At 34.0% G+C, this 16,758-nt stretch overlaps 2 protein-coding genes across 5 annotated transcripts; one reads left to right on the plus strand and one right to left on the minus strand.

Moving 5' to 3' along the window:
* The first annotated feature begins 836 nt into the window (after window positions 1-836).
* On the plus strand, window positions 837-8,791 carry LOC106100699 (transmembrane protease serine 9-like). 2 transcript variants are annotated; one of them, XM_013279684.1, is made up of 12 exons: window positions 837-1,106; window positions 4,233-4,312; window positions 5,114-5,296; window positions 5,975-6,096; window positions 6,206-6,360; window positions 6,509-6,606; window positions 6,755-6,844; window positions 6,927-7,099; window positions 7,266-7,401; window positions 7,484-7,622; window positions 7,836-7,981; window positions 8,426-8,791. In XM_013279684.1, the coding sequence occupies exons 1-12, from the start codon at window positions 977-979 to the stop codon at window positions 8,582-8,584; spliced, it is 1,611 nt and encodes a 536-aa protein (XP_013135138.1). In that variant the 5' UTR covers window positions 837-976; the 3' UTR covers window positions 8,585-8,791. The 2 variants fall into 2 exon arrangements, with proteins under 2 accessions (XP_013135138.1, XP_013135139.1); XM_013279685.1 differs by lacking the exon at window positions 5,114-5,296.
* On the minus strand, window positions 8,595-16,594 carry LOC106100697 (serine/threonine-protein kinase greatwall). Of its 3 annotated transcripts, none has more exons than XM_013279682.1 (13): window positions 16,396-16,594; window positions 15,571-15,816; window positions 14,347-14,595; window positions 13,910-14,138; window positions 13,515-13,652; window positions 13,284-13,405; window positions 12,839-13,026; window positions 12,468-12,677; window positions 11,938-12,157; window positions 10,954-11,108; window positions 10,499-10,623; window positions 9,492-9,704; window positions 8,595-9,030 (listed from the first exon to the last, which is right to left on the minus strand). In XM_013279682.1, the coding sequence occupies exons 1-13, from the start codon at window positions 16,522-16,524 to the stop codon at window positions 8,984-8,986; spliced, it is 2,271 nt and encodes a 756-aa protein (XP_013135136.1). In that variant the 5' UTR covers window positions 16,525-16,594; the 3' UTR covers window positions 8,595-8,983. The 3 variants fall into 3 exon arrangements, with proteins under 3 accessions (XP_013135136.1, XP_013135135.1, XP_013135137.1); XM_013279681.1 differs by having other exon boundaries at window positions 13,482-13,652; XM_013279683.1 differs by lacking the exons at window positions 15,571-15,816; window positions 16,396-16,594 and adding an exon at window positions 14,841-15,034 and having other exon boundaries at window positions 13,482-13,652.
* Window positions 16,595-16,758: the final 164 nt, after the last annotated feature.

A 16,758-nucleotide genomic window follows, 5' to 3' on the forward strand; every position in this document is an offset into this window, starting at 1 on the left:
CTAAATGTCAAAGTTATTGCACAACTTACAGTTTTTATTGAGCAATGCATTTTACAATGTTTTCCAAACTTACCATAAAGACATTTAAGTGAGAATTTCTAAGTTAAAGTAGGAATAGTCAGAGTCGAGATTATTGAAAAATAGAATTTAACCATTTCTATTGACTGCATAATTTTTGGTTGAGTATGACCTATTCACCCCTAATTTAGGGTAGGTTCTAGGCACCTGCGCTATAGTGAGCTTTTGACAAAATCAGTTTTGTATAAAGGATCATGATATAATGACAAATGAGCTTAAAACTAACGTGTAGTTTGATAGTTGAACGTTCAAATGTTACTTATTATTATTTATTTTCTGATAAAAGTTATTAAAAACCATACTTATTGAACTTTTTGTATTGAAAATGTATCGATATAAATCTTTATGTTTTGATGTTTTCAATAATAGCCTAAGGGTTCGAGATACTGGTTTTGCTGTACATTTTTTGTTAAAGGTTTGCAACATATATTTTTAGGGTTATATTTATATTATTTATTGCATCGGCAGCCACTTTGTGTTTCTCATTATTAATTATAAGGAATATGATTTAGTTCGTTGATCTCTAAAATGAGTAATGTAAGTATGCTTTTCAACAGCCGTTCTCGTGTGAACGTTGTACAGCTAAATGCAATCAATCCGTGATCAACTTTTTTGGAGCCATGCTCTAAGCCGCATCTAATATTTTAGTCTCGATTATAATGGAAGGCAAATGTCAGGTTCATACAAAAGAAGAAAAAGCTCTGTTATCTTTTAAACTTCATGTAGAGCGTCTTTGTAAAAATATTATAAAGGCGCGAAATCAAGTTTCCGAAGCATTTTGCGAAGAGACTCCTTGCAGGACGTACATCCTTGCGCCGCGCGCTGTCGCTCCTCGTTACTTTATTTTTATTTTAGACTCGTTTTTGAACTGTGAATGATTCTCTTTTTTTAAGCGACGATGTTAACAAAGGATAAATTAATTGTATTATGGTTGGCTTTTACGGCAACAGTTTGCGGCAGTGATTTTAAAAATGAATTTTCCGAAGGAAATGGTGCGGTTTATACTGAAGATGCGGTCATTGTCGACGGTAAGAGATTAGATGTTACGTTTATTTACTTATAAGTCCCTAATTTAAGTAATATAGCTATTTCAATAATATAATATAAATATAAATTAGTATTATTATATTATTTTATCAAATGTTATATTAGTAGTTTGTACAAATATCATCGACAATTTTTCATATTTAGTAGAGAAGAGAAATGAAAGAGAATTTTAAAATAATTAATTTAAAGTCACTTTCCATCTTTTTTTATTTCATGCGTCAAAATATTAACTCTAATATAACACCTAGTATGAATACATCAAGTATTCCCACCGCGCTGTCTCAAAACAATGCGCGACATGTGAATATGAGGTTTTGAGGCTAGAGAAAGTAACAATTTTGCATTAAGATGTCCGGAAAAGGAATGACAAACATCCGAAATACATTTAATCTATTAAGTCTATGTTGAAAACAGATTCACTTTTTATTACACTTTAAAACATTTTCCATTCAAAGGAATTCGATCGCTATAAATATTCTTCGGTAACGGAGGTGGTCGTCAACCCGGCTCATGTTTTTCGGATGATATCGACATGATCGATTCAATGCAAATGTCCAAACGCCCACGCGCCACCGCGAGCCAAATCAATCAAGTATTGTCCTTTCGGCTCCGACATGCCTCTAACAGTACGCTTGTTACATTTTTTGTCGCCAGCAGTGAAGGCATTAATTAGATCGAAGGAGCACTCGACCGCGATGACATTTCCTTACATTGAAGACTGAACCCGGAATCCAGAACATATATAATTGCGTATACTTCTCGGACTTGTTTACGATCCTCAGAATAAATGCTAGCTGTCTTATCTAGGTTATGGACAGTGAAACTAGATAAATTCAATATATATTGTCTATTAGATAAACAATGGAAAAAAAGAAATATCTACTAAAAAATGTTCAACTTGTCATAACTATTTTTTTTGTATTTATTACAATATTGATTGTTTTTATTACTTTATTATTAAAATTTCTGCAATATTTGGCGAAATAAGCTTTTTCTTTAGAACCCTTGGCAACAGATATGTATATTATTTCATAAGTATGCCCCACAATTTAAGAAAATCATAAATACCTTAGCATTTGAACAAAATTTAAAGTTTTGTATCAGGACTTTGTAATAGGTTATTGTATTTTCTAAGACTGGAAAATCGTCAACTTGGCTCATACTGAAAGGGGTCCAAATAAACCTATTTTTTCAATCTGATCTCGTATTCTTTTAATGAATGCATGCAACAAATATTATAACACTTTAATTGACATCTCTTATTTACAAAGTCTCGCATTAACATGTGACAGAAGACATGAATAATTTATTTTTTATATGATAAGCTTCAAGATAATACCGAGCTTCGTTTATGCAAAAACTAGTCATGTCTACTTATCACTAGATGGCATTTCGAGCGACAAATTCCGAAAATTTTATAGCATAGAATAACACACTTTGATGTCTTAAGTTTAAGATCATATTCCTCTGCATTTTTTGATCAGAGACCCCTGCATCGATATTGAACTTTTTATAAACATTGCTCCTAGCAATGTTTATTATCTGTGCATGTTCAATAGTGTCGTTGGAAATAAGATTCAATGACTACGAAGTTTCGGTCGCAATTCGTTTAAAACAAGCTTCCTCTCCAAGGCCGGTTATTTACACTTTATAACTTTTTTGTTTTCCAAGTTATTTTTGTAGAGCAATTGTCTGATGGCAGTAATGCCTATTTGAATTAATATTATGTTGTTTTTATTTATTGCTAGTTTTAGATTAAAGGCGCGTTGATAACATAATTTTATTAATGTCATAATCAGATGTACTGCTTGTATTCAACACATTACATATACATACAACATTGTTTCGTTTGTTCGAAAGCAAAAAAACAACGGCGTTAATTCTACGAGCAACTAGTATATACGTCGAACATTTGATTCGAATCGTCGTAACTATATCCTTCATTTTATATTAGAATAAAATATATGTAAAGCGACTTATCAAATGTTTAAATAGAAAAAGAAATTAATTGTAAACTAAAGCAGCTTTATCGCAAGTAATCAGCAGTAGGTCAGTGTCCGCGTACTACAATCTCATCAGAATAACTTGGTTGAGAAAATCGTAAGAAAATATTAATGCACAACATAAATGCAATGAAGGTTGATGCCGTCTGAACATTTTATCTGTCAAATAAAATGCCGGCAATTTACAGAAAGCTCTATTTTGCTATTCTCAATTTTTATTTTAACTGCTAGTTGTTTAATATAATTAGGGTTTTTAGGAACCTAGCGTCACTCTACATATAATTTAGGGCACGTGCAATTAAAACCGGTGCATTCACAAACAATCATGATTTAAAATGATCCATTATCAACGTATTAGTTTAATAAAAACTAAATTGTGTTTAAACAGTCACCCACTCGCGATGTTAACGACCTGCGCCTCACATGTTCGGCGCTTATAGCTGAGTAATTCATGTCAATTATATGTGACATAGACCGCAATAACAATTTAAATCGGCATCGAGTGCCGATGCGATGATATTATACAAAACGGTAACCGTTACACAGCGTTCAAAATAACTTGCATGCAAGTTGGGACCATTGCTTTTTGGACGCCTTTTGAATATACAATAAGATTACGTCTATATGTCTACATACTTCACACTGTCCCTTGTATCAGATACGCCCGTTTAGAAAAAGCAACAACCAAGTAAATGCATGCAGGAATTCCTCGCAAATGCAAACATGTAGCTGTAAGCTCTCGAATTATTTTGTTCGTCTAAATGTTTTCTAACTAAACTATTGTCATGGGTCTTCGATTTTCATGATAAAAGATAAACGTGTAAGCGCATCGTGAATAACAATCACACAAGCTCGATGGGTCACTGACATCCTAAATTAAAAACAAGGTACGACCTTAAAGATCTATACGGACTTAATTTTTTTTATGTGGCGATTCATGGTGTAGGTATGAATTGTTGAAGGGTTGTCAATGTCAATGATTGAATAAAATAATAGTAATTACAGCTTCTTTAATAGACACGAAATGTAATCGGTAAATAAGTCGTTTCTTAAATTTGATGTTCACACCTGTAATAATTACGAAATTAAAAATTTCATTTTCAGCGCCAACGCCTCGTGTGCGTCGAGCGGTTGTTAACAATACGAGAAGTGTGAGACAACTATTCCTGATGGGCCCTCGGATGGTAAGTTCCTTCGAGTCTATTATTATTTCTAACAATTCATCTCATTAAAATCTGTACGTATGTTTACTAAAAAGCATGTATTCCTGACAAGAGACGCTCCTTTTGCGTGGATGAATATGGTGGGTAATAAATTCTTCGCCAACCTTAGCTTGTTCCTTTACGTTAAGATATACCGCACTGACCATTTTAATATAATTTAAATTAAATAAATAAATATAATATTAAACACTACTAACTAGAGATTTAAATTAAATTTACGTCACGTATTATCAAACTTATATTTTAATTATGAATTACTTCGAAAAAAAAAATAGAATATGTAGGTATTCTGAAATACTAACTTGCAAAATAAAATAAACTTAACACGCTTTAGCACGCTTTGTGAGTCTACACTACATAGTACAAAATCTCAATTTCTTTTTAACTGACTGCAAAGACGTTCTCAATTCGTTAGTATTTTTATTTTCTTTTTTTTGGTAACTTCTTAATTTGCTATATAACTCTACTTCTTGGCATCGCACAATAATCTATAAGATTCTAGTCACCGAAATATTTCTATTTACTTTTAGCAAAGTCTTTTTATAAGAACCAAGTAGTTATGTACTCGTAGTTATGTATGATGCTATACATTTAATGACAAGGTAATACCAAGATTTATTGATGCAGGAAGACAAATTTAATTTTTCTGTTTTGTAATCTTTGAAGGTCTTATTGTCAAGATTATCATTGTCCTTGTCACATATACTTTCGATATACTTTTTGTTGCAAATTTTAAATTAACTAACCCAATGAAAACATCAGGCGCAAACAACGGACGATGGAGCTTTCGGGACGGATTGTGAAACGACATTGGGAAAAAAGGGAACATGTAAGAGTTTTCGCGATTGTTACCCACTTTTCAAGGTTGTGGATTTGTCCGGGTGGGACGGGTGGGTGATGGGACACTATGACACCTGCAGTTTTATCGACTCTAACAATATGGAAGTAAGTAAACGATATACGAAATAAAAAAAAATAATCAATTAATTTGGTATATTTGAAACTTAATTATGTATAAGTTAAAAATTCCAGTGAAACTCACTCCTTATTATAAATTAGGTCGAAGTGTAATATTATTTTATCAATGTAAAAACTACGAACACTTACGAAAGTGACCACAATATGTCATAACATAAGGATAAAAGTATTTTTAATTTACGATTCCATTTTATGATGAATATGACTTTTAACATTTGAATCAACAATGCAAAAGTAAGATTTTGCAAAATTAATCTGTATTTACAAATAAACCTCTAAATAATGAGCCGGCGAGCTTGACAAGCCGCTAGCCTTGTGTGGACATCTCGAAATTAAAACAACAATCTGTACGACGCACGCATTGCTTTATAATAATACTGTACCCACTGTCCCTATGAAAACCTTAATTTTTACGTAAACAAAAAAACATTGCTTTTTATAAATGGGCAATATCAGTTTATATTTTCATTGTAAATGATATTACGTAAATATTGTCCAGATTAAGTTAAGATAATAATAAAAATTGCAATATACTGCATATTGCTTAAAAATGATTTAGATTTTTAATCAAATTTATACAAATTGTTAGAGTATGTACGTGTACAAACACTACCATAAGAATATTGTAAATGCGAATTTATGTAGGTATTCGGCGTGTGCTGCACGGCGCCGGTGGGCACGCCGCCACAGCAGGAGCCCGACGTGCAGAGGTTGGGTGCACTACCGCCCGTGTTGCCCGCACAGGCGCCCCCTACGCAACTTGTCGGGTAAACAATACTATATTATTACATAGTACTGCGATCCTAAGTAAATATATCACATATTAAATAGAAGAATAAAAACCATTTTCTGTATCTTCATTGTATTTCCGTTTAGGTTTCCAGGACGAATAGCGACTTCAATGTCACAACAATGGACATTCGGAGAAGCGAATCGTGAGCGGCAAATTCCCATTAATTGGCCTCCCACTATCCCGCCGCTGCCTACGCACCCGCCAGACCACACCGCGCCTACGCACCCACCCTCCATAGGTAATATTTATTTAAGAGATTGGTTTTGTTCGAAAAATTCGGTTTATGATATACGAGAAACTTCAAGAATATTGACCAAATATATGATTATGATTTAACTAAATTTAAATTTTAGCAAATGTATCTTGTAAAGGATTTAATTTTAAAGTTGCAGGCAACGTGGAGCCAACTAAACCCACAACAAGCAGGCCTCCGAGCACTGCTTCCACAACTTGGGGGACGAAGCCTCCAAGTACTACAAAACAGGTACTTTTTCAATTATCGACTTAGGGTAAACACAGCAGAAATAGTTTTAACTTTTCTACAACTTACAACTTAAGGATTTTTCTATTTTTTAAATGGCTAGTACATATAAATAAGTGTTGATCGCTTAAGAAGTTGTTATTCATTTTAGACATGGCCACCTGCGTATCCAACTCAGCCGACTAAGCCTGCAGGCCAGCCAGCCGTAGACAGCTCCTGTGGCATCAAGAATGGACCACAGGTGAATGACCTTTGAATTATTCGCTTTATTCTTTTACCTTTAGCATTGATTTAGTGTTTAATATTTTTGTATTGATGTTTAGACTTACGGAACCGCATACGAGTTACAAGATGAAGAAAGAATTGTGGGAGGCCACAATGCGGACCTGAATGAGTGGCCCTGGATCGCGGCGCTGTTCAACGGCGGCCGCCAGTTCTGTGGCGGATCTCTTATCGATGATATACATATTCTTTCAGCGGCTCATTGTGTTGCACAGTGAGTCATTCGTCAATCTTCTAATGTCTCGTTTTGTCTTGAACCAAGTTATCTTATTACCCGACTCCACTTTCTTTGTCATACTGCTTTAGATTTTTAGTGTCAAATCTTGATTTCATCATTATTTTAAAATGATTTATTTTCTGACTTCACTAAATTTTTCCAGCATGACGTCATGGGATGTGGCTAGACTGACTGCTCGTCTCGGGGACCACAATATTCGTACTAATACCGAGACGCAGCACGAGGAGAGGAAGATTAAGAGAGTGGTCAGACATCGTGGCTTCAATATGCAAACACTGGTAACAATGTTTTGAGGATGTTTTATACAATAAACGCTTTATAAAGAAATAATTTCCCAGTTAATAAAATAAATCTTTTCAGTACAACGACGTTGCGATACTGACGCTAGACAAACCTGTGAAGTTCTCGAAGGCGATCCGGCCAATATGTCTGCCGAGCGGCAACAGGGCGTACGCAGGTCAGGTTGCCACCGTCATTGGTTGGGGCAGCTTACGCGAAAGTAAGTATAGTAGCCATGAGGTTGTTCATTTATTTACATAGGAATTATGAGTAATTATATCTTACTATATAATTTATTCTTGATTGTCTTTAAAATGGAATGTTTTTATGACGAACGCTTCATAAAGAGTTTAACTAATTTCTTTGTATAAAAATTAGAAGATCTACAATATATTGTAGCTATTACTACGTAACAAGCGATATTATTCCCCAGGTGGACCGCAGCCATCGGTGCTACAAGAAGTGTCAATTCCGATATGGCAGAACGCGGAGTGTCGCCTCAAGTACGGCTCCGCGGCGCCCGGCGGCATCGTCGAACACATGATCTGCGCTGGCAAAGCCAGCATGGACTCTTGTAGCGTAAGTAGAAGTATATAATTGAATTTACGATGTTTTAAAGCCAACAGATAAATATTTCAAGGATTGTAACAATTTCCCCTACAGGATCACATATTCTAGAGTGTAATATAGTTAGTTTTACAAAGAGATAAAAAAAAATGAAAGAGTAGGCACAGGTGACACTTTTCCTGAGGCATTTTTCACACAATAATCACTAACGCGATCAATTAAGAGCCTCGAAACCACACATCAATATAATTAATAGTTAAATTTTAAACAAAAGATGGAAATTATTATGATTTCGTAAAATGTTTATTACATGTCGATACGAGATGGCGCACTAAACTTGACAACTGATATAGGACCTGTCAAAGTAACGGTGAAAACATTTTGTTCACTATGCCTAGTCTTAAATGTCTGTAGTTTTATTAGAGTTATTTCGTTAACTTTAGTTGTGTGTCGCAGGGTGACAGCGGTGGTCCGCTGATGGTGAACGAAGGTGGTCGCTGGACGCAAGTGGGGGTGGTGTCGTGGGGTATCGGCTGCGGGAAGGGGCAGTACCCCGGAGTGTACACTCGCGTCACAGCCTTCTTACCGTGGATACAGAAGAATTCGAAAAATTAAAACAAGCGTACGCATAAAAAGCATCATTTTATTACCTATATTCCATTATATATGTATATTTTCCAATCAATTACTTTGAGAAAGGCAATACTGGAATCTTGTCTTTCTCAATAAATTGGTCCCGGTCCGTACGTAGGCATGCCAATCAAAATTCCTGAACATGTGCCAAATAGTACGTAAGTTTTATAAATAAATAATTAACACAAATATTGTATTTTATTTACAATTCAAAAAGAGCCTCAATCATTTACACGATCATTAAGACGCAATACATAAAGGTTATTATTTCTAGTTGTTATAAATTAAAGGAAATATACTGCGACATTATAGTTGAAAACAAAACTTAGTTAATTATCACATTTAATATAAGAATGTTCTTGAGATCCAGTTGTTGTTTTCTCACATGTCGAAATTGGATACATGAAGCTGTTGCAAGATATTGCGCGCTGGAAATTAATAAAAAAAATCTTTACATACTAGAAATAAATGAGAAATGATAACAACAATGTCTAAAAATTTGACTTTTTAGACATGGTCGTTATCATCAGTTTGTATCAATTTAAATAAAACAACCTTAATAATGTCATAAATTCTAAAGTATGAATGTTTATTGATACGTATCTCCAAATTGTCTTAACATATCCGGATTAAATTTAGGACAGATGTAAAACGTAACCTGGACATAGGACATAGGACGAAGTCGCTGGCAAAAGCTAATCATACTATAATACTAATACTATAAATGCAAATGTTTATATCGATGGATGGATGTTTGTTAGCGTTTGTAGCCTAAAGTGCTGAACGGATCTCGATGAATTTTGGCATAGATGTAGAGGATAGTTTGGAAAAACACATATGCTACAAGTTTTGTATTCCGTGCGGACAGATTCGCGGGCCACATATATACCTTGGAAATATCCAGTGTCGTGCATGTCATCGGGGTTGGGCACGAAGGGCGGCGGCGCGTGCAGCTGGCGCTCCCAGTCGACGCGGCGGAAGAGCGGCATGGCGCGCACGGCGCGGGCCGCGGGCCGCTCGCCCGGCGACATCGTCAGCAGCGCCTCGATCGCGCCCACCGCCTCCGCCGACAGCGCCTCCTCCGCCTCCGGCCATTCTATGTCTGAGTTCATGAAACTCTCTTCCTTTTAATACGATTAGGTACCAAACAAACACATTTAAGAAATATACATGTACGGTGTATCCGTACATACGAAATAAAACACCATAGATAAAAGAGAATGTTGTAGTTTATTCCTATAACTACGGCGATGTATGGTGATGAGCACACGCGAGCGCGGTAGTGATTCAACGTGAACTAGTTTAATATGTTCGTCGAGTGCGATATAATAGTACAAAATGCTTATTCGGGAAAAGCATTTATTGTGGGGTGTTTAGATTTTTCACCGGTACTATATCTGTATGGTACTATCTCAAAGTCAAATTTGACGTGCCGAATTATTATTTGTTTATGATTTTGACTATCGGTCACAAGGTAGCGGTAGTGAGATTATGTGAAAAATGTATCTAAGTGAAGTTTCAACTACACTCATATATATATGTTCTTGGTACCAAATGAACAAATGGCCACTAAAATTCGCAGTAACAGCGAATCGAACGTTACCTAAAGGCATAGCAGATGCGTTGTCTACCCTTAGTGGATGAAAATCCACATAAAGAGGATATTTTCCTTTTCCATGCGTCTCCCTTTTCTATGGAATTCACTTTACCTATCCATCTTTTAAAGTAAAGGCTGTGGGAAAGGGGACTTTGGGACTGACGTTAAACTTATTCGACTAATTAATTTACGCAAAGATAAAACTGTGTCTAAGATAGACGAAATTTAAAAAAATATATAAAATGAGGGTGATCCAAAGTAGTTTTTAAAGGAATGAAGAAAATCAGCAGACAACTTACTTCTAGACAATATGTTATTAAATACTGCTTGAGGCGTTTCGTCGTTGAAGGGCGGCACTCCTGTCATGAACTCGTAGAGGCACACTCCGAGCGCCCACCAATCTACGGGACACCCGTGACCTTGCCTGACAAACATTTTTTCACCTTAACAACCACAGAACAGATAAAACAATAAATTAACATGGACTTGTAATGAATACTAATTAATTTATTTGATAGAACTCTCTTAACGATATCAAATTTTACTAATATTATAAATAAGCTTTCGCCCGCGACTCCGTCCGCTTGGAATTAAAATAACAAAAGTGAGTATTCTATGTGTTGTTCCAGACTATCCTCTACATTTCATTAAATTCAGCGCGTTTGGAGTCGCGGGCGACAGTTAGTATGATATAAAATACAGGTGAAAAGTAGGAAAATCAGATTTTGGGAGGAAGAAAGGACATAAGACTTACCGTAAGAGTAATTCAGGTGCTAAATAATCCGGTGTGCCTAATATAAGTTGGTCGGAGTGATTTCCGCGTCGTACGCTCTTGGGCGTGCGGTACGGCGTGTGCGCGCTCGCTAGCGGAGTCTTACACAACTCCGTCGGTGATCTGTCACCGCCTTCCTACAGACAAGTTATGACAAACTATCCTATTAACATCAACTAATACAAGGAAAGTCCAACAATTTCTTACAGTGAAGGAAAACATCGCGATACAACCTGCACATATCGGCGAAAAAATTTAAAGATATGTGTGAACCAACCCGCAGTGGGTCCTCGTGGTTGGACATTGGCCTAGTCACCCTTACTTAGAGTAGGCTTCGAGCCCCTCATTAGGGACGTATAGTGAGCTGGTGATAATGATGATGAAGTCAAACAAACAACACTCGGCAAGTGAGTTATGATTTTGGAAAACAATCCTACAATAAACTCAACTAAAAAAGGTGATTCCGCATGGATCAGCATTGACTGTTCTAGTCACCCCTAAGTTTGGTTACATATGGTGTGAATGTATTGTGTGTTGGTGAAACAGTAATAAAATGTGTATAGAACTCTGTTGTTGTCACATAATAAAGTGTTAACACACTACTTTGTGGCATAGGATGTCAGCAATTCACAGTGTATATTTGAATAATTCTTTTTTTTAATAAAACAGTCCTACACTTACGACACACTTTAAGATGTATATTTCACATCAATCTTAGGGAGTAAATGATGTGGAAATAACTATCACACTAGAAAGGGACAAAAACTACAAGCCTACAACATCAAGGAAGCATGGTTGCCATGGTAACAGTAAGTGTTATCCAATGTCAAAGACCTTCATTGTCCTAGAAGCCTTACGGGAACAGTTCGTATAAAATTAATTTAAAAAAATCGCCTATGCATAAATAAATATAAATAAAAATAAATGACATAAGATGTTTTATTAAGTGTAAAAATTACATTTTACCTTACTTAACCTTCTCAAAGGAAAAATCTCCAAACTAGTCGAAACATGTTTGCTGAATGTAAAGGATTTGTCCTTTGAACTAGACATAGGTTCCTCTGTGGGCAAATTGAATCGAGTCGCCTTTTGCATTTTTTTCCTGTCCGGCATCTTGCTATTTGACACGGGCGTTGAAAATATTACGCCTACATTATAATGATGACAATCATCTTGTGACACCCATCTGGAATATCGACAATATTGTGACCATACGTCAGAATATGATAAATGCAATTTCATTTTTTTTACAGGACAAGGAACTAAATTATTGAGAAATGTTGAAGACCCTATTAAAATATGAAACACTCAAAGTATGAAAATAAAAAAGTACAACTAAGGAAATGTTTTACTAATTTCTGAAAATACTTATAGTTCCTTCGATTATATCTATTGATAAGTCATAATGAACAAAATGAACTTATCATTGTCTGATCTATGACCACAGGTTTAAAAAAAAATTAAAAAAACCAATTGTTTCTTTTTTTGATACCGACCTTTTCTTTAAAACACCTTTTATAGGATTTTTCCGTCGTTCAGGTGTAGGATGTATTGACATACGTTTCGGTGTATTTTGACTGAGCTCTAATGCCATTATCTCTTGTGTGAGTCCGCTACAGTTCTCTTTTGATTCTAAAAGACTTGACACACCAGTTGGTGTATCTCCATCACAGTCTAATATTCTCTTTCTCTTCTTAGCACGGAAACTTAGAAAAACATATTGTCATTAATGATTACTGTAAAACGGTTGGTCCCTCGAAAATTATCGAAAGGAACAGTGACTTGCAGACATTTTAAAAATGACTATTTCATAATCAGCAACACAAAAACATGATGTTGAAAACATGAAAGTACAGAAGATGCTTACCTCGGTATCCTCTTCAACGAATGTCCTCTGCAAAGTGGTGAGGTAGATTCATCATGCTGTGAGTCCGTCACTGAAGAGGCATTGTTACTGCTGATATCCGTTGACTTGTTACTTCTGGAGTTAGTGCTGTTTCTAGAACTCTCACAAGTGTGGTACGAACTCACAGACTCTGAACCTGAATCTGGAAACTGAGAAACAATAGTATGTTTGTATATCTAGAAATGAATATTAGAAAATACCTTTTTAATTAATTCTAGCATAAGCTCTATTCAATTTTCATCAAGATCAGTTAAATCTGGTTAAAAGTAGATACATGGATTGGGTGTGCAGTAATTTCTTCTTTCTTCAAAAAAAACCTTTTAAATTTATCCATAATATTACAGTGTGGAGTTACATAGAAACATCCATACATCCATACAAACATGTACAGTAATTAATTACTTACAGCTACTTCCTCCAATTGAATACTCTCAGCGCTCATAAATGGATGGATTCCAGACAGCTGTGAATTATCCACTAAAGGTGAATTATCCAATCCATTAACTTCACAGATATCTTTTAATTTACCTATGAAACAAGAGATAAATCAAGAATGTTATTTTCAAATATTTTTTTTAAAAAATCAAACAAAATTTATTCATACTGGTCTCTTTAAGTGCATCAAGAAGGTTCTCACACGCATCTGCCATAGAGTTGTGTGTGCTGTCACCACCTCCCGAACCAAAGGATAGATGTGATGTTAAGGAGAGCAACTGTCCAGGTGTTCTCATATTCAAACTCGGTGTATGATTCACAAAATCTGATATCTCCAAATCTGAAAGCAATTATTGGCATTTTCATACTAAAACCATAAATTTTCATAACACAAACATGATTGTTAACATGAAAGGTATGCATTTATAAATGTGCTATGGTGGTGGAAACTCATTGTATAGCATGAACAGAAACTTAAAAGCTCTTACCATATTGTGGGAAAGTACTAGCAAATTGAAAAAGGATTTTGAAATTCTTGGTTAGGCTATAGCAAATAAAAATATTAGTAAAATACAGTATATTTTAGTTAGTTAGTACCTCTGTGTATTTCAATCTTGGATAAACCAAAGTCTGTCAACTTCACATGACCAGATTTAGATATCAACATATTATCTGGTTTCAGATCTCTATGGACTATATTATGCTTATGTAAATAGTCCAAAGCTAATGTTACTTCGGCTGCATAAAAAACTGCCATTGATTCCTCTAGAAAACCATAAACACCTAAAAGTGATTTCAAATCACCTCCAATCATATACTCCATCACCTTGAACAAAACAGAATTTGATTAATTTTTAAATACACAACTAAGATTCAATTATTGCAATTTCTTAACAATTACATGGTCACTTTTTAAAATAATAAATTGAAATTATTGACACAAATTTAGGTGACACAGTAATGCATTTGCAATTGTAAGATAATTATACATTGAAAAAACAATTTAAAAGTTATACAAATACAAAAATCCTTACCAAATATACAGATGATGCTGATTGTAATGAATAAAATAAATGAACACAAAATGGACTTCTTGATAAAGCTAAAGCATTTCTTTCAGTAACAACTTGAGTGACCATATTTTTATTTATCATGTCTGATTTCTTCATTACTTTTATTGCAAACATTTGTTCTGCATTATTCTTCTTGTGTGCAAGAAATACTTTTCCAAATGCACCACGACTGATAGGTTTAATTATGGTGAAGTCATTTATATCAGGTGCCTACATAAAAAAAGAGTAAATTCCAAATTTGTACACCAAAATATAATATACATACTATGAAAAAATAAGGATATACATGGAATGAATTCCATTAAAACATTTATTATTAGGAATATATTCATAAGTAATTTTCATATATGTGCGAGTGTGTTTATCCCTTCATCCAACCCCTTTCTTTATTGATAAAAAGTTGTAGTCACAATTATATAGTATTCTGACGATTTTCATAATTAAATCGACATTACCTTATTTGTATTTACATCTTCATTATTTGCATTTATTTTTTCTAAAATTGTGTGTCGAAAAGACTCATTATCTTTTGATTCGTTACAAGTCATGATCGAAAGTTAATTTAGAATTTTAGGACTAGCATTAAAACTTGTTATAATTCAATTATTGAAACTGCAAAAGTTTTTGAAAGCACCTGGCAGTTACAATATAAATCGATTTGACAATTTCGTTGTAGGACTGTCACCTGTCACTGACTATCTGTCAATAATTTGACACTGTCAATTTGGCGTCAAAGAGTATTTTGTTACAGGTATTTTTTGTAGTAAAAAAAACTAACATGTCAACAGTTAAAAGTTATTTTAACCGTTATCATTTTATTTTATTTTGTGAATTAGCACAAAGTTTTATTAGGAATTTCACCAACAAGCGAAGGAAAAATATGCTCATTTGCTCTCTAATAAAATACGAATTAGCAATACGCCCTTGAGACAAAATTTATTTATTATTTAAAAAAATAACAATTCAATCTGTTATTCTGCATGTCTCTATATAATCGTTAAAAGCTGTCACAACCGGCGAACATACCAGGGGTTGATGAGGGTTGCTTTCGTAGCATTGCAATATCTAAACAATTAAAATATGCTTAGTACGCCATAATCATAACAGTTGTAATAGTTATTACATTATAAGAAATAATAGTTTTTAGGTTAAATTTTCAGGAAGATAGCTATTAAAACTTTATACCTTTGAGCGCCAATTATAGCATGGTTTAATTTTTTCTATTTTCTCTTCAGTTATAATAGGTTCTTCGTATAATTTGTTGGTATTTTCAATTGTCTTTTCATATTCGCTCTCTATTATTTTGGTTATCATTTGGTGTTCATTTCTTAAACTTTCAATTCTTCCAGACCAATATTTTTGTTCTTCATCTTGAACTTCTTTACATGGTATGGTTTCATCAAATATCAACTCATCTGCACATTCCTGCAACTGCAAAACAACGATGCAATAGACACATTTAATATTATAGAATGAATAATTACTCAGTAAATTGTTACTTTAATATTTTAGAAAGGAGCAGTTTATGATTGTGAGTTTAAGATGCCTTGTTTCAATATGAGAAAGACATGAAAACAATAGGAATATGTTGCGCAGTGAAATTGTAAAAAACTCAGACACGATTAACTGTTGTAAATGAAACCTATTTGATGTTTTGCAGTGTAAGACTGGCCGTATTTAAATAATGACATAAGTTAATTTAATTTGAGTTGTTCGAATGTAGAGAAAAAGAACATGTCTAGAATAGTATAAAAATAATATCTTTTTTTTATACACAGTTGTATTGATATTAGTTTATATGAGAATAAATAACAATCTTTATTTATTTAATCATTTTTGTGTGCTGGCTAAACCAAATTCCTATCATTAACACATATTTCTTAGTGAAAAAAGCGTAACAACTTCAGTCAGAACAGTTCCATCGAATAGACTGCCTTAAAAGGTTACAATTTCGTCCGTAATTGAAGCTTTCTTAAGAAAGACAAAATTACTTGAAATCACTAAACTTACAGATTCTAAATTATTTTGCACAAAAGTATCTTGGTCTTCTATTGACTTTTCCACCAATAATGCTGGATTTATTTCAATAGTATTGACAAAACTAATTCTTCTTGTATCTTTAGTTATCAAAATACCCATTATTTTGTAAAAGAGAGAAAATCATTGAAATTTACTAAAACATTTATAATTTAAGTTATTAATTTATTTGTCAGTGTCAACTATTTTACTTAATTTTTCAAAAATACAGGAAGTGATATTTGTAAGAGGCCAATATAATTTTAGTTACAGGCGGTCTACAGTTCTAAGTTAGTGTTATCAAGTTGCAAAAGAAATATATTCTATACAGTTTTTATTTTTCATTTAATTTTTTAA

Source organism: Papilio polytes, unplaced genomic scaffold (assembly GCF_000836215.1).
Source record: "Papilio polytes unplaced genomic scaffold, Ppol_1.0 DF824047.1, whole genome shotgun sequence".
Classification (NCBI taxonomy): domain Eukaryota; kingdom Metazoa; phylum Arthropoda; class Insecta; order Lepidoptera; family Papilionidae; genus Papilio; species Papilio polytes.

What these genes read in the sequence shown, in the direction of transcription:
- LOC106100699 (XM_013279684.1), top strand. Translation starts at nt 977, where the DNA reads ATGTTAACAAAGGATAAATTAATTGTATTATGGTTGGCTTTTACGGCA. An exon ending in TACGCACCCACCCTCCATAG is followed by an intron (nt 6,361 to 6,508) that starts GTAATATTTATT and finishes TTAATTTTAAAG; the next exon opens with TTGCAGGCAACGTGGAGCCA. An exon ending in CCAGCATGGACTCTTGTAGC is followed by an intron (nt 7,982 to 8,425) that starts GTAAGTAGAAGT and finishes TGTGTGTCGCAG; the next exon opens with GGTGACAGCGGTGGTCCGCT.
- LOC106100697 (XM_013279681.1), bottom strand. Translation starts at nt 16,524, where the DNA reads ATGGGTATTTTGATAACTAAAGATACAAGAAGAATTAGTTTTGTCAAT. An exon ending in TAATAACATATTGTCTAGAA is followed by an intron (nt 9,705 to 10,498) that starts GTAAGTTGTCTG and finishes TCATGAACTCAG; the next exon opens with ACATAGAATGGCCGGAGGCG. An exon ending in CGACACTGGATATTTCCAAG is followed by an intron (nt 9,031 to 9,491) that starts GTATATATGTGG and finishes ATTAATTTCCAG; the next exon opens with CGCGCAATATCTTGCAACAG.